This window comes from Rana temporaria, chromosome 5 (assembly GCF_905171775.1).
Source record: "Rana temporaria chromosome 5, aRanTem1.1, whole genome shotgun sequence".
NCBI classification, from domain to species: domain Eukaryota; kingdom Metazoa; phylum Chordata; class Amphibia; order Anura; family Ranidae; genus Rana; species Rana temporaria.
The window spans coordinates 100,353,715-100,375,007 of NC_053493.1; the positions used below are offsets into that span (position 1 = coordinate 100,353,715).

At 42.1% G+C, this 21,293-nt stretch overlaps 1 protein-coding gene across 1 annotated transcript in view; it reads left to right on the forward strand.

The window, feature by feature from the left end:
- Positions 1-17,406, forward strand: part of CHN2 (chimerin 2) — a 438,139-nt gene extending 420,733 nt beyond the window's left edge. The window contains exons 11-13 of the mRNA XM_040352931.1: positions 3,610-3,747; positions 11,108-11,213; positions 15,223-17,406. Coding sequence (XP_040208865.1) covers positions 3,610-3,747; positions 11,108-11,213; positions 15,223-15,394 — 416 coding nt within the window. The 3' untranslated portion in view covers positions 15,395-17,406. The remainder of the gene's footprint in view (positions 1-3,609; positions 3,748-11,107; positions 11,214-15,222) is intronic.
- The last annotated feature ends 3,887 nt before the right edge of the window (positions 17,407-21,293 follow it).

The following is a 21,293-nucleotide window of genomic DNA, read 5'->3' on the forward strand; positions in this document are numbered from 1 at the left end:
AGCACAGTACAGACAGGATTAGTTATAGTAAACATAATACCTCTGCCCAAAGGTTGTTTGCCTTGATGCATTCTCTGCAGTAAGGTAAGAAAAACTTCCACTAGCTATTCCTTACTCCCCCTCCCCACCCCCAATACTTTCCGGAGGCCTCTCTCAATCCAGCACTGTGCTGGTCTCTTTTCCTTTTCTCACAGGACAGATTGAGAGCAGCAAGAGCTATTGGCTCCTGCTGCTGTCAGTCGAGTCATGTGCGGGAGGCGGGGCCAAGCCAGGTTGTGTGTATCTTTGGACACACAGCCTGGCTCGGGAGCATGCCTGCATGTGTGCCCCGATGGCAAGCAACCTACTATGGAGGCAGACTCGGGAGAGTAGTAGACGGAGTCGGCAGGGGACGGAGATGAAAAGGAGGAAATTACATTGCACAGAGCAGATAAGTATAAACTTTTTTTATAATGTGGTTTTTGGAAACCACATTAACCACATAGAAGAATAATAATAATAATAATAAAAAAAACGTAAACAAAGTATTTTAGCAATTTTTATGTTTCATATTATAACCTGTATTAAGAAAAATAAAATGTTAGAAAATGCTGGCCTGACTACATGCTCAGTTGCACATCGCAATGTTTCCTGTTTTTAAAAATAAACCTCGGTGTGTCAGGCTGGTCTTAAATCTCCTATGAACACAAAAATGATAACAAGGGAAACCCTGTTCTCCTTTTGTTTGTCCAGTTGACATTCCATTGACTTAAGGCACACATATTTTTAGGAAATGAATTCTCTTCACTGATTTTCACTTCTGTTCAAGGTGGTGAGGTATGCTGCTATCTCTCTTTATGGCACTTTACATATTTCTGTGTCACCGCTGTGTCAACATTACCGCCAAAGTATTTCCCAGCTTCATTTCTATAGGTAGACCTCACTGCAAACCATAACAACTACTCTCGGCAAAACCCATCTGAAAAAAAGCAGGTTTCAGCATTAAAGTATTTGTAAAATCTCATATAAGTTTTATTTTGTTAACTTCAGAGTAATTTTTAATGTATTTAAAATCTTCATCATTAATTAAAGTAAGAGCTTGTGCAGGCACTTCCTATTATAGGGTGACAACGCTCTGTTCCTGTTTCTTAATTGTGCTGTTGGGTTGTCACCCTGTTACATAGGTTTCTGATTTAGACTAATAATAGCTGTTATAACATACATTACACCGACATGATCCTGTGTCGTCTTGGTCGGTAAATAAAATGCAGCCATTTCTAGAGTGTATGCATGTAGAAAAAAAAAAAAGTTTGGATGCTGTGTAAACTCTACATAAAAACAGAATGCAACAATTTGCATCTCAAAAACCCATATTTTATTCACAAAAAAATATATATCAAAGGGCAAATCCACAAAAGCATTACGCCGGCGTATCTCTTGGTACGCTGGCGTAATTTAAAATTTCATGCGTCATATCTTTGTTTTGTATCCACAAAACAAGATACGACGGCATCTGGGATCTTGGATGCAATTTTTCGGCGGCCGCTAGGTGGCATTTCCATCGAAATCCACGTTGAGTATGCAAATTAGCTATTTACGGCGATCCACGAACGTACGTCCGGCCAGTGCATTTTTTTACGTCTTTTTCGTTTGGCTTTTTCCGGCGTATAGTTAAAGCTGCTGTTATGAGGCGTACTCAATGTTAAGTATGGCCATCGTTCCCATGTAGAATTTTGAAATGTTTACGTTGTTTGCGTAAGTCGTTCGCGAATAGGGATTTGCGTAGAATGACGTCACCGTCGGAAGCATTGGCTTGTTCCGGGTTAATTTCGAGCATGCGCACTGAGATACCCCCACGGACGGCGCATGCGGAGTTAAAAAAACCGTTGTTTATGTCGTGTCACGACGTATTTACATAAAACACGCCCCCATTACATCCATTTGAATTAGGCGCCTTTATGCCGGCAAAGATACACTACGCCGCCGTAACTTACGGCGCGGATCCTTTCAGGATTTGAAAAAAAAAAGTAAGTTACGGCGGCGTAGTGTATCTTAGATACGCTACACCCGGCGCATAAATGCGCCGCTGTACGAGGATCTGCCCCCAAATGTTTAAACTGAGAAAAGGTACCATTTAAATAAATAAAAAAGGTAATTTTGAAGCTGATGGCAGCAACACATCTCAAAAATGTTGGGACAGGGCAATAAAAAGCTGTCAAAGTAAGTGGTACTAATAAGGAAAAGCTGGAAGAACATTTTGCAACTAATTAGGTTAAAGGGGTTGTAAAGGTTCATGTTTTTTTACCTTAATGCATAAAAAACATCTAAGGCCCCTTTCAGACGTCCGCTCCGTCTGTCCGTTCATTACAAGTCCGTTAACGGACTTGTAATGAATCCCTATGGGGACGCGTCCGTTAGCGGATGGAGCATCCGCTAGCGTCCGCGTCAGTCGGGATCCGCTTTTCCGAACGGAAGAAACCCTATTTTTCTTCCGTTCGGCGGAGCGGAACTGATGCAGACGGACAGACGGTCCGTCTGCATCAGGTTCCCCATAGGGGACAGCGGAGCAGAGACAGGGCGGTCCCTGCACTGTGTGCGGGAACCGCCCTATCCGCCGACAGCTGAGCGGGGATCCCCGCTGAGCCGACGGAGACACACGGAGCGGACCCGGAAACGGTCCGCTCCGTGTGAAAGAGCCCTTAAGATTTGCGCCCCCGCCCCCTGTTTTACTTACCTGAGCCCTGGAAGTCCCGCATCACGAATGCGCTCTTCCCGGTCTTCTCGGCTCTTCATTGGATAGATTAATAGCAGCACAGCAATTGGCTCACGCTGCTGTCAATCAAATCCAATGATGCGGCCACTGGGGGGCGGGGCCGAGTCCTGTAGTAGGCGGCTATGGACGCCTAATACAGGACACGGGAGCACGCCCGCAAGGTAACCCCCTTGGGAGAGCGCTTCCGAGAGGGGGTTATCTGAGGCGGGGAGGAGCCGAGACAGGCGCTGTGGGACCCCAGAAAAACGCAGTTTGGGGCCACGAGCTGCACAGTGGAGGTACGCATGACATGTTTGTTATTTAAAAAAAAAAAATTAAACCTTTACAACCCCTTTTAATATCAACAGGTCAGTAACATGATTGGGATCTTAGAGAGTCGGAGTGTCTCAGAAGTAAAGATGGACAGAGGTTCACCAATCTGAAAAGCTGTGTCTAAAAATTGTTGAGCAATTTCAGAATAATGATTCTTTAATGTTGCTAAGACTTTAAATATATCATCATCTACAGTACATAATATCATTTAGGCCCCTTTCACACTAGGCGGACTAGTCTGATTACAAAAAAATATAATGTTTGGGGTTCTAAGTAATTTTCTATTTAAAAAAAGGCACATTTTTACATGTATGAGAGAAATGTCAGAAATGGCCTGTCAAGTATTTGGTTAAGTACTTAAACAGCTTCAACATACAGCAAATGTCAATTATTCATGTTGGATTTTGTTCTGACTTCTGAAACAAATACTGTAGGACAGTGCCCATGTCAGCTGATAAACAATGAAATGTTTGATTTCATATTCAATTAGACTAAAATTCTTTTGTTTGTTATAATAGTCATCACTTTATATTTTTGTTTTGCAGACGGTGACAAAGCGGACATTTCTGTTACTACCCATCCAGATATTAACATTATTGCGGGTGCTCTAAAGCTCTATTTCAGGGACTTGCCTATTCCAGTAATCACTTACGATTCATATTCTAAATTTATTGAAGCAGCAAGTAAGTTTATCACCTTTGGACTCTATTATGTTGGTGACTGTGCTAAAGTACTGAACTAGGTAGCAGTTTGCAGAAAGCCCTAGATAATAATATTGTGAATGATCTATGCTATTTTATCTGCTTTGTGATCACTTCTGTTTTGTGCATGAGATGGGGAAGGAGTTTATCTATACCTTTGATCAGGGCCGGACTGGGAATGAAAACCAGCCCTGGAAATAATTTCATACCAGCCCCACAGCATTAATATACCAGCCCAAAAAAAGAGAAAAATCCATGAGAGAGCCAGAGAGGGGCCAGGCTGCAACGGCGAGAGAGAGGGTGCAACGGCGAGAGAGGGAGGGTGCAACGGCGAGAGAGAGAGGGTGCAACGGCGAGAGAGAGAGGGTGCAACGACGAGAGCAGAGGCATTTCTAGTGAAAATGGCGCCTATGGCAAGCACTGAAACTGCGCCCCTGTCAAAACATTTGAAACCCATCTTTCAGATAACCATAACAAAAAAAAACACCCAAGATTGCAGTAATATCAACACCCATAAATACAGTAATAGCAGCACCCATAATTGCGGCCTTACCATTACCCATAAATATGGCCATACCAGCACCCTTAAATTCAGCAATATCAGCCATAAATGCAGTAATATCAGCACCCTTAAATGTGGTAACAGCACCCATAAATGCAGTAATATCAGCACCCATAAATGTGGTAACAGCACCCATAAATGGGGCAATATCAGCACCCATAAATGCAGAGGAATCGTGCAGTGTATCATGGGCACAGCACTGGGCAGAAAGGCAGAGAGGAATGGAACATCAGGCAGTGACTGCACGCAGTGGTACACATACAAGTCACACTCACTGGCAGTGGCACTGTGATGGTTAGGGACACGCAGCAGTGCAGGGGGTGTTTCCTTGTAATAGATACGGTCCTCTGCCAATGCTGCGCCAGTGCCTCTGACACTGTACAGGGGGAGAGAGGGAGTAGGATCACCAGCGGCCCTGTCTGCTTAGCACACACGCACAATCGCACATGATGATGACTTTAAGGCCTCTTTCACACTGGGGCGGTGGGGGCATGGGCAGTAAAGCGCCGCTATTTTTAGCGGCACTATTCAGTCGCTAGCGGGGTGCTTTTAATGGCCGCAAAGTGTCACTTTGATTCCAATGGGCAGGGGCACGTTAGGAGCCGCTCCTATTGCGCCTCAAAGATGCTGCTTGCAGGAAAAAATTTAATGTCCTGCCAGCGCACCGCTCCAGTGTGAAAGCACTTGGGCTTTCACACTGGAGTGAGTGGAACCACTCTTTCAGGGTGCTACAAAATAGCGCCTGCAAAATGCCCTGAAAGAGCCTCTCTTCTCACTCCAATGCGAAAGCTTTCACACTGGAGCGGTGCGCTGGCAGGATGCTCAAAAAAGTCCTGCTAGCCGCATCTTTGAGGCCCTGTAGGAATGGTGTACACACTGCTTCTAAAGCGCCCCTGCCCATTGAAATCAATGGGCAGCGGTGCTGAACCGCCAGCAAAGCACTGCTGCAGCGGCGCTTTGCGGCCGTTTTTTTATCCTTTTGGGCCGCTAGCATTGTTCTGGCAGGACGCTCAAAGTCTATGAGGCGCCCCGCTAGCGGCTGAATAGCGCCGCAAAAATGACAGTAAAGCGCTTCTAAAATACTGACTTTAGGTGGAGCCTCTTCCATTCAAACAAATGACAATCTGGCCTGTCACACTCCTCCATACTGCCAACAGTTAAAGTGGAGGTTCCCCCTAAAAACAAATTCTAACAATACATTGAGAAGCCTGATTACACTGCGGGTATGCTGGGTTTTTTTTTTTTTTTTCGTACATACCTCGTTATCGCCGTTTCATCCCTCGGCTTCTGGGTATGATTCTTGCTGGACCTAGTTGATTGACGTTCCTCCGACCGGCGCATACTGCGCGTCACGACTTTCTGACAGAAGCCGAACATCATTGCGCAGGCACCGTATAGAGTAAGCTCTATACGGCGCCTGCGCAGCGACTTTCGGCTTCTTTCGGAAAGTCGTGACGTCAAATATGCGTCAATCGGAGGAACGTTAATCAACTAGGAATGCCCAGACCCAGCAAGAATCGTACCCGGAAGCCGAGGGATGAAACGGCGATAACAAGGTATGTACAAAAAAAAACAAAAAAAAACCCAGCATACCCGCAGTGTAATCAGGCTTCTCAATGTATTGTTAAAATTTGTTTTTAGGGGGAACCTCCACTTTAAGTAACCAAATTTTTCAGGTAAAGTGCCGTACCTATAGTGCGGGAGGCAGCCGCAGGAGGACAGGTGGGATTTTTTTTTTTCTTTTAATTACAATTTGCAGGGGCAGCAAAGGTGACAGAGGGGGTGCAAATTTGTAACCTAAACCTGTATAATAATCTCTCTCACGAGGCATTGCACAGTGCACCCCCCCCCCCCCTCTCTGAGATTATTATACAGATTTTAATCTAATTGCAGGGGCAGCAAAGCTAGGTGACAGAGAGAGAAGGGGGGGGGGGTGCAGATATGGTAGGAGAGAGAATCGTTTTTATTGCATTAAAATTTATTTCTTCACCTTGTGCTCCAAGGCAGGGTGGCGACGCCATTCACTTCTCCCCTCACTCACTGCAGAGACATTGTACTAGGCGCTGTTGGCGCCGCACGGGACGATGGAACTAGTCCTAAAAGTTTTTTTTCTCCTGTTCGGCTCCTCCCCGTAGACACATGATCAGTGATGCTGCTCACTGCTGCTCACTGATTAGCTAGATAAGTTCTTACCTAGCTAATCAGTGAGCAGCATCACTGATCATGTGTCTACGGGGAGGAGCCGAACAGGAGAAAAAAAACTTCAGGACTAGTTCAAGAAGGCAAGTGCGGCGCCGAGCATGGCAGCTGCAACCCGCCGGCCTGCGGCTGCTTTTAACTACCGCAGTCTGCAGGTATGCAAAAGCAGCCCCAGGGAACAGCAGCCGTCACCCCTGCACAAGTGAAAAGAGCGGCGGCCGCGGCGATCGCGGCTGCGGCCTGCCGCTGATTACTGTATATTTGACTGACAGGCAGACTGCAGTGAGATCAGGCGGCCGGCCTACCGGGAATTTTCCCGGTCTCCCGGTTGGCCAGTCCGGCCCTGCCTTTGATAACGGTGCAGATTCCCACTGCTGGATTGAGTTTTATGGGAAAGAGACCTAGGGCTGATTAAACATAAACCAATCCTTTACTGTGGACACTACAGTTTATCCTACTTATTTATGTGCCTGTGCCCGTTTCTGTGCAAGTCTAAAGTTTGGATAAGGCAGACCATGCACCCCTATACAGACCATGCACCCCTTTACAGACCATGTACCCCTATACAGCCCATGCACCCCTATACAGACCATTCACCCCTATACAGACCATGCACCCCTATACAGCCCATGCATGCACCCCTATACAGCCCATGCACCCTGTATTTTTTTTATAGATAATCACCTGTCGGTGCCTGATCCTCAGCTTTCAGCAGTACAAGAGTCAATGGGGCATTCTATGTGGCTCAGATTGGAGGGGGCTGGGGGATAAGGGGGTGTTGAGGAAGTTTATCTATTCAATAAGATATATATATATATATATATATATATATATATATATATATATATATATATATATATATATATATTTATTATAATGTTCAATTAAATTATAATAAAAATAAATAATTTAAATATGTTAACACATTTTTGTATTGAATAGTGTAGGGCGTAAACCTCTCGGTTTTTTGTTGGTTTGTTTTGTTTTTTTAGCTGTCTCATTGGGATATTTGCCTTCACTTCCTGGGGACACAAAATAGGAAAAATCTCCATAGCGAGATGAGCTCCCCTCAGTTGTCCCTATTATCCTGATGACAGTTGTAATTGTGGGTTTCCCATCAGACACATACAGTAATATAAACCTGACATAGATCATAGCATGTCCCATCTCTATCTAAAAATGCAAAGTCTACTTATGATATCAGCCCCCCTCCCCCATCGCTTTTTAGTTTAACAGAAAAAAGGTAATACACTTACTTATCTTTCTCCTCCCTGGCTTTCATACTATAGGACAGTGATGGCGAACCTATGGCACGGGTGCCACAGCTGGCACTCCAGGCCTTCTCCGTCGGCACGCAAGGGGATTCCCCCAGCTAGGCAGTCAATTGCATTGACTCGACAGGACTCCGGCGAATCTGGCAGAATCGTACATTTTTGGTCCCTTGGGGCTTATTCAGAGGGATGATCAGTCCCATCCTCTGTACAGAGCCGCTGGCAAGTTTAATTATGTGTTGGCACTTTGAAAGAAATAAGTTGGTTTTGCGTCGCGGTTTGGGCACTCGGGCTCAAAAAGGTTCGCCATCACTGCTATAGGAGGTAATCTCACTATCCTCCCTCCATGAGGGTGGCTCCTATAGATTTAGTGGACCTTACCTCTTTACCATTCCTTATTTTTTAACATAGATGAAATGATCTGGAGGTGACTAAATGGATAATTCTCATGTTGTCATATTACATTTGCAAAGCTTCAGTTCCCCAGAATTTCTAGAGAAAACATTATTGTACTTTCAGTATGCTTTTAAAGCTTTCTGTGACCTTGTCATGTAATTACCCTGTTAAAGTTCAGTGAACAGATAAGAGTGCAATTATTTTTCTGCATGACAATTTTATTGTATCTTAAGTTGATTGCGGTATAACTCCCTACTCTTTACTTTTTACAATTATTTATAAACTGCACGTCTTAAACTTTATCCACAGTTCAAAAAGACTTAATTATTACTAACAAATGACTTCTATTGCATGTACCCTGCAAGGCCCTGTACACACGATCGGACCAAACCGATGAAAACGGACTGAAGTTCAGTTTCATCGGTCCAAACCGACCGTGTGTGGGCCCCATCGGTCCGTTATCCTTCGGTCTAAAAATGTAGAACTTGCTTTAAAATTGAACCGATGGACGCCTAACCGATCGGTCAAAACCGACGGTTAGTACGCAAAAGCATCGGTTCAAAACCCGCGCATGCTCAGAATCAAGTCGACGCATGCTTGGAAGCATTGAACTTCATTTTTCTCAGCACGTCGTTGTGTTTTACGTCACCGCGTTGGACTTGATCGGTTTTTAAACTGATGGTGTGTAGGCACATCAGACTATCAGTCAGCTTCATAGGTTAACCCATGAGAACGGTCCTTTGGACCATTCTCATCGGATGGACCGACTGTGTGTACAGGGCCCAAGGGTCCAGTGCGTATATTGACCATCAAAACATTTTTCTTTATTTTACAAAGTATATATGGCTTATTGATGTATACTGTATCTCAGCAGTTTTCTTTTATTATTTAAAAAATCAGCCAAATAAAAAAAAATTTTTTTTACATTTATCTATTATTGTATTAGTATGAAATTTGATCAAACTATCTGCTTAGGTATATCATATTAGTTATATATTTTGGCTAAAGCTTAACTTTAATGTATCATTTTATCCAAAGTGATATATTTTAGGTATACCTGGTTGGCCATAACTCTTGTTAACACTGAAAATACAACATGGGGGGGACGGACGGACATTCTGGTGACTGCCACTGCCTGGAAATATAGGCCCGGATTCACATACGGCGAGCACAGTATTCACAAAGCACTTGCTCCAAAATCTACGCTGGGTTCCCTCGGCGTAACTCGTCATAAGTGGCAGTGGGCGTGAGCCATGCTAATGAGGCGTGACCCCATGTAAATGAAGGGCCGAGCGCCATCAAGATACGAATAACGAACGGCGCATGCGCCGGCTCATACACGTGTACCAGTGCGCATGCTCAGAATCACGTCGGAACGAACGCGTAAGATACGTCGAATCACTGCCTACGACGTGAACGTAACCTACGCCCAGCCCTATTCACGTACTACTACGTAAACGATGTAAAATACGACGGCTGTTCCCTGGTCCATACCTTTGCATGAGTTGCGCCTCATAGATGGGGAATATCTATACGCCGGACATAAGCCTTACGTAAACCGTGTATATTAATGCGCCGGGCGCAAGTACGTTCGTGAATCGGCGTATCTCACTCATTTGCATATTCGAATCGTAAATCAATGGGAGCGCCCCTTGCGGCCAGCATAAATATGCGCTCACGATACGACTGCGTAGGAAACTTACGTCGGTCAGATGAAGCCTAGTTTCAGGCGTATCTTGCTTTCAGAGTCAGGCGCATAGATAAGACGGCGCATAGATAGACTTACGCAGAGTATCTCGAAATACGTCGGCTACGTGAATCCGGGCCATAGTGTATATCAACTAAAAACCAACATTGAAAATATTGCAGCTTACCAATTCTTAGACAATGTGGCCGCATTAGTTGTCCTTTTTCAAGCTTTTTTGCCTTTTATATTCACCTGGTGATTCTGTCAGTAACACACAGAATACCGACCAGAAGCCGATATATATAGCATTTATGAGTGGATAGGGCTCTAATATATAATAGTATCTAGTAATATATAGTAGATATAATGGGGCAGATTCAGAAAGATTGGCTTAAGTTTAAGCGGCGTAGCGTTCTCATATACGCTACGCCGCCGTAACTTAGAGAGGCGAGTACCGTATTCACAAATAACTTGCGCCCTAAGTTACGGCGGCGTAGCGTATATGGGCCCGCGTAAGCCCGCGTAATTCAAAGTAGGCTGGTAGGGGGCGTGTTGTATTGAAATGAATTGTGACCCCACGTAAATGACGCAACTAACGAACGGCGCATGCGCGCGCATGCTCAGTATCACGTCAAATTTTCTCCCTAAATTACGCCGGCTCAATGCTTAGTCGACGTGAACGTAACCTATGCCCATCCCCATTCATGTACGACTTACGCAAACGACGTAAAATACGACGCTGTTCCGACGTTTCCGACGTCCATACCTTAACATGACTTACCCCTGCTTTATGAGGGGTAAAGTTACACCGGTCGAACGCCTTACGGAAACGGCGTATTTTAATACGCCGGGCGCAAGTACGTTCGTGAATCGGCGTATCTAGCTAATTTACATATTCGACGCGGAAATATATGGAAGCGCCCCTAGCGGCCAGCGTAAATATGCACCTAAGATACAACGGCGTAAGAGACTTACGTCAGTCGTATCTTAGACAAATTCTGGCGTATCTGATTCTTTGAATCGGGCGCCGAGATACGCCGCCTCACATTCGGACTTACGATGGCATATCTGGAAATACGCCGTCGTAAATCCTTTGTGAATCCGGGCCAAGATCTTTATAATGATATGGTGTGGCAATTTCCTTTTTGGAGTCATTTGTTTTTGTCTGGATACCAAAGGGCTGAATTATGAGTTTTGGGTCATTCTAATGTCATGTTCTCTTCATAGAAATATCCAATCCAGATGAGAGATTAGAAGCTGTACATGAATTATTGATGCTCCTCCCACCTGCACATTATGAGACGCTGAGATACCTAATGATCCATCTAAAAAAGTAAGTAAAACCAGTGTTAATAGTGAATAGCTTATTTAAAGCTTAAAATTAGTCAAAACATTTTTTTAAACTTAAAAGCAATGCAAAATGTAGTTGAAAATTTCAGCCTTATGATTCCCCCCTATGCCTGCAATAGTAATCTTCTGCACAAGGATTATTAAGAGCCAAGAGACCTGTGACATGCACTCTTCAAGAGTGCTGATTATGCCCACCCTTTTCATTCCCCTTCTTTGCCACACTATAACTTCCATGAATGAAAAGCACTCTATAGCTTCTATGAATGGAGGATAATGGCTGTAAAAAAAAAAGATTTTTTGTTTTGTTACCAGACTGTTGAGAGGGGGAGGGGGGTTTGGATGAAATTTCAGGGGTCTACATCTCCGGTATTCATTAAATATGCAGGTACACATCACAAAGTCGGCCTCTTTGCTGATGATTCCTTTCTAACTCAGACCAAATCTTTGACGACTCTACCTAAGCTTCAGAACCTCCTATCCCATTTTTCAGCTCTCTCCGGTCTCCGGATCAACCCCCACAAGACCACAGCTCTGAATGTTACCTTGACTCCCTCTACTGTGTCCCAGCTTCAAGCCTCTTTCCTGTATCATTGGAACACCTTGTTCCTGGATTACCTAGTTATCAAGCTAACTCCCTCGTTCTGGCGTCACCGCGTTAATTGTTTACACCCGGCAGATACGGGCGTTTGTTCGAGGAGCCGGCCGGCTCGACTTTTTTACATGCTGTAATACGTCTACTTTGATATAAGTGCACATCTTTTTATCTTATTAAAAAACTTAAAGGATCTTATGCTATAGGAGCTCTCCTTTCGTTTTAAACATATGTACCGGTATACTGCTTGAGGCCATCCATCGCTGTGACCGTCCCAGCTTGGTGATATCCTGTGAGGATACCATTATCATATGCTGTCTATGATCTCCTGTAATAAGAGATCGTAGAGTCAATGTGTGACCTAGGTGGAGGTGCTTCTATCATCACTTTTCTCAGGAGTTGGGATTACCTTTCTTTCACTTTGGAGACCATCATTATTCAATTTGCTATGGACTTTTTTGTGGACTGTGATTAACCCATTAGGGTTCCTTTGTTTCCTTACCAAGTTCACGGTGTGATCACTGTTTGTTATATTCTTTTTGTAATATTTGCGCTGATTTCAGTGTATTATACATTAGCGCAGCTTCTTATTTGTATATTGTGTTTTGATGTATAACATTTTTTAGTTGCAGCTTTTTTAGTAGTTAATTAGAGTAAGCGCAGTATTTTTTCCATTCAAGATGTCAGAATAGCCTCCCAGAGCTGCTGTTTGGATGTAAACTGCCTCCCATCCTCATATAACTTTTGCTTGAGGATGCTCCAAAGGTTCTCAATAGGATTGATGTCAGGGGAGGATGGAGGCCACACCATGACTTTCTCTCCTTTTATCCCCATAGCAGCCATTGATGCAGATGTATTCTTTGCAGCATGAGATGGTGCATTGTCATGCATGAAGATGATTTTATTATAGAAAGCATAGTTTTTCCTTCTGTACCGTTTATTATAGAAAGCATAGTTCTTCCTTCTGTACCAGGGACATAGTTCTTCCTTCTGTGGTCAGTCAGGAACTCCACATACTTTGCAGAGGTCATCTTTACACCTTCGGGGACCCTAAAGGGGCCGACCAGCTCTCTTCCCATGATTCCGTCCCAAAACATGACTCCACCACCGCCTTGCTTATGTCACAGCCTTGTTGAAACAGGGTGGCCGTCCACCAACCATCCACTACTCCATCCATCTGGACCATCCAGGGTTGCGCGGCACCCATTAGTGAACAGGACTGTTTGAAAATTTGTCTTCCTGTATTTTTCTGCCCAATTGGTTAGTGGTGGCCGAATGGAAGGTTTATGCACAGTTGAAAGACTCTGGAGGTCTCTACACCTTGATGTCCGTGGGACTCCAGAGACACCAGCAGATTCAAATATCTGTCTGCTGCTCTGTAATGGTGTTTTAACAGCTGCTCTCTTGATCCGATGCATGGATCTGTCAGAAATCTTCCTCAATGTGCATTTATCTGCACGAAAACCGTCTGTCCTCTGAATCAGCCACAAATCTCTTAATAGTGCAAAGATCACGCTTACGTTTTCGTGAAATACCTAATGTTTTCATACCTCCTCCAAGGCATTGAACTATTTCACTCTTTTCGGCAGCAGAGAGATCCTTTTTCTTCCCCTCATTGCTTGAAAATGGTGCTCTGCTTAATAATGTGAAACACCATCCTTTAGTAGTTTTTCCTTTAATTGCTCTCACCTGGCAATCTAATTATCAGACACAATGCCATCCATGAGTTAAACTGAGAAACAAAATATTTCATCTTTGGGACACTGAAATAGGATTTGCATAATAGTTTGTAACAGGGTGTAGTGCACCTGCGAAATGGACCAACCTTGTAGGCCCTTGGGCCTGGGAGACATATGTGGATGGTTTGTTTCCCTATGTCACTCAGAGGACATTTATTACCTATCAAACTTATTTGTTAATGTTCTCTTGCCCATGCCTTTTAATTTTGATTGATATGCTATACTCCTGCGTAGGTGAATGGTTGTCATGTTGTTATGCTCATTACAATAACAATTATTGTACCAGAAATATCAGGGGTCTAAACAGACCCCTGACATCTCACCTTTGAGACAGAGAATGAGATTGAGGACACATATTCTTAATTTCCTTTCTCTTTAGTTTGGGGAAAGGAGAATAGCCCCTAGAAGCCGCACTTCTAGGTGTTCTGTTGAGATGAAGGTAGTGGCAACCTCAGCCTGGACTTCTACTAGGCCATGCCTCCAACGTGTTTCGCTCCACCCCCGAAGCTTTATCTGTAGCCTCAGCTGCACTGAAGGTGAATATACAGGAGACAGAGGCTTCTGTTCATTCATAATCTGAAGCATAGTAAACACAGTTTACTATGCTCAGTTATCAGTGGACACAGGAGCAATCGGTACCAATCGCTCACTGTGTTCAATTCAGAAAATGAAGGGACCAGTAAACTACATATTTACCAGCACTTTCCCCCACTCTCTATTTGCCTGTGTACCCGCAGCAGCCAGTGGGAGAAGTAAGCTGGCAGCACTACGGGGGGGGGGGCATGAGGGGGGGCCCGGGCACATGGGGGAATCAGATGTGGGCAGTACAGGGAATGGGATCAAAATGGCAGGATGGTAGGATAATTACAGAACAAGCCACTGTGTCTGTGTCTCTTCCTCTAGCAGCTAAAAGCCGGTGGGAAGGAGTTTCAGCTGCTGGAGGAAGAGACACAGACACAGTGCATAGTTCTGTAATTGTCCTCCCGTCCCACCGCACAGATCCCCCGGCTGTTCGGGCCCCCCTGAGCGCACAGACCCCCTACAGGAGGTGCAGAGGGCCCCCTGTGGGGGGTGCGGAGGTCTGAAGATTTCAACTTGTCCCACAGTTTGTAAGATTGTAAGTAATGTCCCTTGTGCTGAGTTTTTTAATACTTTGATTACACTTAGGGTGTAAAACAAATACATTGCATAATAATGAGCAAACCAAAGCTCATTTACAACCTGATTCTGTAATCGTGTTTAAATATATGAATAGCTATATAGTGCAAGTGTCTACTGACTCTAGATATATTAATTTTATTTAGGTAGACCCTCTGAGCACATTAGTGTTGGTAAAAAATATAATAAAGCAGATTTTATAAATAGATTGTTACGTGTAGTAGGTTTATCAGAACATATGGTATAGTATAGTATATATACGTATAGTATAGGTAAGGAGGAACTGTTTTCTTTTTTAAGATTTTTCCACATTTCTTGTCTGGTGAAAGCATTGTCATTATGACAGTATTTGAACGCAAAATTTCTCCCTCAATAGTAGTACAAACCTGACAAAAACCTGCCCCTCGCTATCCAAAACTCACCAACTAAATGCCTGGACATACATTTTGCCAACAGAAATTGACTGGTATTAATATTTATTGCTATGTTTTATTTTATTCCAGGGTTACACAGAATGAGAAGGACAATCTTATGGGGGCAGAAAATCTTGGCATTGTCTTCGGGCCAACATTAATGAGACCTCCAGAGGAAAACGCCCTCACTTCCTTAAATGACATGCGACATCAAAAACAAATTGTTCAGATCTTAATACAAAATGAAGATGTTTTATTCTGAATGAAGGGTGGGTTTTTGCATTCAGAGCTTTAGACAAGATGTTTAAAGCTGCAAGAAGATGTATAACATAAGTTCACTAGTTGGACTTTAGTATCTGTTGAAGTGCGGATACAATACATGCCAAATTATTTGAAACATGTGTCTCATAGACATATGGAATTTATCTCCTTTAGAAAAGGAGAAAGACACAAAAAGATAATCCAGCCAGGTTGTTTCTTTGCCTTGTTTTGTCTTTAAAAGAATATTTTTAGAAAGCAAAGTCCTCTTATCAAAAGAATATTTTTCATCCAAGCAAGGCTGAATTCTGTGGTCTTATCCACACAATCCTATTTTAAAATGTTGTCAGCATGGTATAATTTATACAATATCCTTGTAAATATTAAGGGATGTTAGTATAGTGTTTGGTGCTTTATTTGAGCTGTCGCAAACAGAAACCACACCACTATTATATTTGTAAAAGTATAATTTCCAAAGTATTCATTTTAATGATTTTCTTTTCAACAGTTACTTGTTGAATTTGTTTCATACATATTCCCTAGATATCCCGTCTTGAGTACAAATACAAAACAGGGAGGAATAAAAGCAGGAAAAGCCTTAATAAATAATATTTTAAATTCTAATGTAAGCTATTTCTGAATTTAAGTTTGTCATGCTATTTAATGACTAAAGAAGACTCTCTGTTCATCTCTTTCAAATTGTCCAAATTTGATTGGATAAATAAGGGATGTACATGTTTTTGCTATATAGCCATTTGGGAGTAAATGAGCTCATGCTTTAAATTAGCTGTGAAATGCTGTCTCTGTCACGATTCAGTTAAATAGATGTAGAAAAACAGAAATCTTAGAAGAATTTGGTAATTTTTTCTTTGAACAAATTACTGTGTAAATTCCAAAAAAACACTGAGTGCACTTTTAGTCTCAGGCATCTAACCCTGATGATCTTAGAAGAAGTAAAAGATTGTTGTTGTTTTTTTCATAAAAGAAAAAATAACGACTAACGTTAAAAATAAAAATACATTTTATTTTGTAAAATTAGAAAACTTATAGTATCTTTTTTTCTTTGCTATTTATAGGGATATTTTCAATATATTATGGATAATTAAATACCCTTCTCGAATTCTATGCCTTGACCCACAAACTTTGTTAAAACCCTGATGCCCTAATATATTTTGCTTCTGAATTGTGGCTTGTCAGAACATTTGGAAAGTGTATTCCAATATTTTGTCATTTATGATATTGGGGTAATTTTTATAGATGTATAGAGATCAGAACTATAGAAATTTAGAGAAGCATACAGTATGGTATCATTTTGTTATTGTTACACCACTGCATTTGGCCAGTTGGTCTTTTTTTTACTCTACGGTTATTCCATCACTCTGTGTGCAAGCATGTAATATCCCACATGTCAACCAAAATTATTAGATATTTTTTTTTGCCTTATCGACATTTATAGAAAAAATGCTAATTATTTATGATTATTTAATGGAATTTTGAAATGGTTAACTTAGACCAAAATACTGCCATTACAGCCAAAACAAATTCTTAAGCTTTAGAACAGTTAAAAGTTAACAAAACTGTCCCCGTTCTTCTAAAGAACATTTGTTTTTGTCTCCATTGGAAAGACTTTTTGTCAATTCTTATCCCTGTATAAAAGCATTTTAATTTCCTGGAGCTGGGCTTTAACTGTATCCATGTAACATGTGATAGCATGTACTGCAGTATTTATTCCATTACTTTTCCTTTTTTTAAGTAAGACTCTTGAGTGAGAACCTAAGATGTGTGATCGGTCCCATAAAAAATGCTGAAGGCAATGTAAAGAGACACTTTTTTGCTGGATGTATCTTACCTGCTACATACTGAGGATTAGCACTTTTTCTGACAGTTTAAATTCGTTTTGAACAGTTTTTGATATTGTTTTGTTCTTGAGATGTGAAATGGTTTGTTATAAATATACATATGTATGTTTTGTTCCAGTTTTTAATATTCTTCAGAAGAAAAGTAACTGTAAATTGATCTGTTTTTTGTGATTTGTTTCCTTTTTAAATGTTATCTGCACCATATTACAGTATCTGAATTGTAAATGATTGCTAACTAATCCAGGTAATTGTACCTACACGTAGAGCAGGAGATACTAGGCTTCTAACTGCTACAGCTCAGCCTCACCAGCTACTGCAAAATAATACCTCTCCATAGATGAAAGTATTTTATGTTAAGCTCAGGGCATTGAATAGAGCTGTATGTACAGCTGCTGTGGCTTAAACAGTTGCCACTGGCAGCAAAGGTTCAGTGCTCTCAGTATGTTTTCTAAGTTCTCCCTGCTCCGAGTCCAGCTGTACAGATCGGAGCACCTGAACTATCCTTTTGTTTGGCTGCAGGCAGCCCAATCTGTAATTGATTTGGCCACCATTGCTTTTTCTCCCACTCAGGCTCATTTTTTTACTGTCTGCAGGGTAAAAAAAAGGATTGGCTGAAGAAAAAAACTTTTTATAGGACACTTATGGTTGGTTTATTTATAAATTATTAAATGCACCCAACATTTTCCATATATTTATTGATTTATAAAGCATATCTGCTGTCATTGTTTACCTCTTCAAGTAAACATTTCTAAAGCTGCAGATGTTCCATTTGTCACAAAGACTCATGTGTGAACATGACCTGGAGTAAAAAGTGCTTGAGTTCATAGTAATGCTGATGTGCGTTACCTGGGTTGAACTTTAAATAGATCCCTGTGGAGTCCCCTTGGACCTTTGGCCCAGGCTGCGCATAGAGCCCCAACTTCCTTTAAAGTGGTTGTAAAGGCTGAAAGTTTTTTACCTTCATGCATTCTAGTAGTACCAAAATGTACCTATGGGAAAAAAGATAGAGGCCTGGATTCAGTAAGAATCTGCGCCTTTCTTACGCAGGCACAGGGCAGCGTTTTTGCCCTGCGCCCGCGCAAATTTTCTGCGCTGCCCCGCAATTCACGGAGCAGAAGCTCCATAAATTGCGGAGGCACTGTGTTAACTTTCCCGGCGTAAGGGCGCCTAATGTAAATGATCCCGCCGGGGCGGGAATCATTTAAATTAGGCGCGCTCCCGCGCCGAGCGTAGAGCGCATGCTCCGTCGGGAAACTTTCCCGACGTGCATTGCGGAAAATGACGTCGCAAGGACGTCATTTGCTTCAAAGTGAACGTGAATGGCGTCCAGCGCCATTCACGATCCACTTACGCAAACGACGTAAAATTTGAACGTCGCGACGCGGGAACGTGGCCATCCTATAGCATTGGCTGCGCCTGCTATTAGGATGTGTAACGTTACCCGAAACACGACATATGCAAATTACGTAATTTGCGTACGCAGGGCCCGCGCAAGTTTGTGAATCGGTGTTAGTATGCAATTTGCATACTATACACAGATCACAATGGGAGCGCCCCCTAGCGGTTTTCGCTAGAATGCAGCCTAAAATCTGCGTGGCATAAGAGCCTTATGCCGCGCAGATTTTAGGCTGCAGTCGGCGTAGCGATGTTCCTGAATCGGGAGCATTCGCTACGCCGGAGCAAGTAAGCAATTGCGCCGTGTAACCTATGGTTACACGGGCGCAATTGCTTCTTGAATCTGGCCCAGAATAGATACTTACCTTACACTGTGCCCGCACGATCTCAGGAACAATGAGGATCCCAAATGAAGGTGTTCCTTCCGTGTTGGAGCATCATGTCTAGAGATTTGGGATACTGTCATTTCTCATGAATCCCGCCAAAAGGATACTAACATTATCCCTTGCAGTGCTGAGGAAAGCAGTTAGGTAAGTATTTATTTAAACTGTTTTCCCTATGGATACATTTTGGTACTAATATTGAGTTGCCCTGACCTAATTATTGAACTCCACATTCTTTCAAAGTCTACTTTGAGTACCGAGCCCCACCACCTTTTCTGAGTTGATGTTGTGTACAGCCTGGTCCTAGGATCCGCAGGGATCAGTATGAAAACTAACTCAGACCCTTGTCTGCACAAGAGCTATTTCTACTTTACTTTTGTCACTTTTAATTCCGGGTCACTAGCAATTATCATTATGAATCAGTTGAGAAAGCACAATTTGTTAGCCAAATCCAAATGAATTTACCTAACAATCATTGTTACCTTAATTTGCATCTAGCAAGATCCACTCTTCATATTAAACACCGGGCAGCTGTTTAAAGCATCTGCAGACACCATAACTTTTTTACCTTTTTATCAAAGATCTGTCATGTGACCATGCATCTTTTTTTTCCTGGTTGTGGGGGATGGGTTATAGGACTTTGTGCTGACACACACATAGTCTGTTTAGACTGAGGCATGATGCAGGTCGTAATTGGCCTGGAGGTGAGGGGGGGGGGGGTGTGTGCATGGTCAAAATGCAAATATGAATGTGCCTGAATATGTCCAGTCTTTGTAAACCGACCTCATAGATAAAGACAAGAAAAGTTTGAAAGCTATTTCAGCATCTTTTTTTTTTTTTTAATTGTTTGTCTTTAACCCCTGCACTTCCTGGTAATGGCCAGTCTTGTACAAGTTTAGGTCTATCTGGTCTACCTCGGGAACTGGAGCAAGCAGTTGCACTAGCTGGGAATAGATGAGAGCATGTATTTAAGTTTTGTCCATCATATTCTATGGGTCCAGATGTCTGAACCTGAGTCTCTTATTCCTGCCTCTTTGCACATTACAGATGGATCTTATTCTCATGTCATGAATTTGTAAAGGTATGAAAATCTTGTCACTAGTGTCCCACAGAGCTGTACCACACTAACAATCCTGTTGCTGGCTTCCTGCTTCCTGAACAAGTGACACTTTATCAATGCTTTTTGGCTGAGAAGCAAAAAAATGACGTTGAAGGAGCAGGAAAGTGTTCTCTTTAGCGATCTTGTTGCTGGCAAGTTGCAACCAACAACAGCATTGCTAGTGTGACATGACTCCTAGGGATATAGGAATTCAATGGGTAATTCACCTAATGGCATCTACTCACTACTGAAATATTTGCCGTAGATGAAGAAAAAACGAACCCAAACTTTGTTAGTGATTAATTACAAAAGGCATTTGCTCTGCTGACCATTTGAAACATTTAAAGCAGTTGAGCATTTTAATGCATGTAGTATTTTTTATTGTGCTGTGCGCAATTCCATTTTTACATGTAGGTCTAAATATTTCTTTAATTTAAAAAGATAGAAAGGACTAAGTGTTATATAAATGTCTGTCACCTGTACAGTGCGTATTACAAAGTAAAGTATCTTTTATGAGGCAGGCCCAAAATGATTGTGTGTACTACAACGATGATAGCATTTTTTTAACTAGTGTTCACCAGTTTTTGTTATTTTTTTTACAATTCTGAGAAATGTTTTGTTTACCTTGTTATTGTGGATCTTCCAATAGGTGCGCATTTTGCTTTTTATGATGGTTCTTCAATGTCCTGTAATCACAAAAATATCAAGGCAGAAATACTGCTATCTTTGGTATGTTAGAAATCAAATAACTTGGCAGTTGACATTTTTTGTTGTTGTATAATTTTGCTTACTAAGGAAGCTCATAATTGTAACAATGGAATTGGCCAAAAAAAATAAAAAATTCAACAGATGGACTAGCCAAAACCATTAATGACAAAATGCTATGACCAACCCTACCTGACTGAACATTCTGCAATTTTATCAAAATTAAGGTAATCGGGCACAGGGGAAAAATAACGAAATATTTAGCTTAAAAGGTTACTTTTGACCTCAACATGTTGATTTTGATGGGTAATTGTAGCCCAATTGTAGTTTATCTAAAAAAATAAACAAATCAAGACAGGGTTGCTCAAAAAAGATTGTCTTACTGCTCTTGTTTTTGTGAAGGTGCCCCAGTAGAAAAGTTGGTAGTGTGCTGTAGAGAAAGATGGTTGCACTCTGACAGCA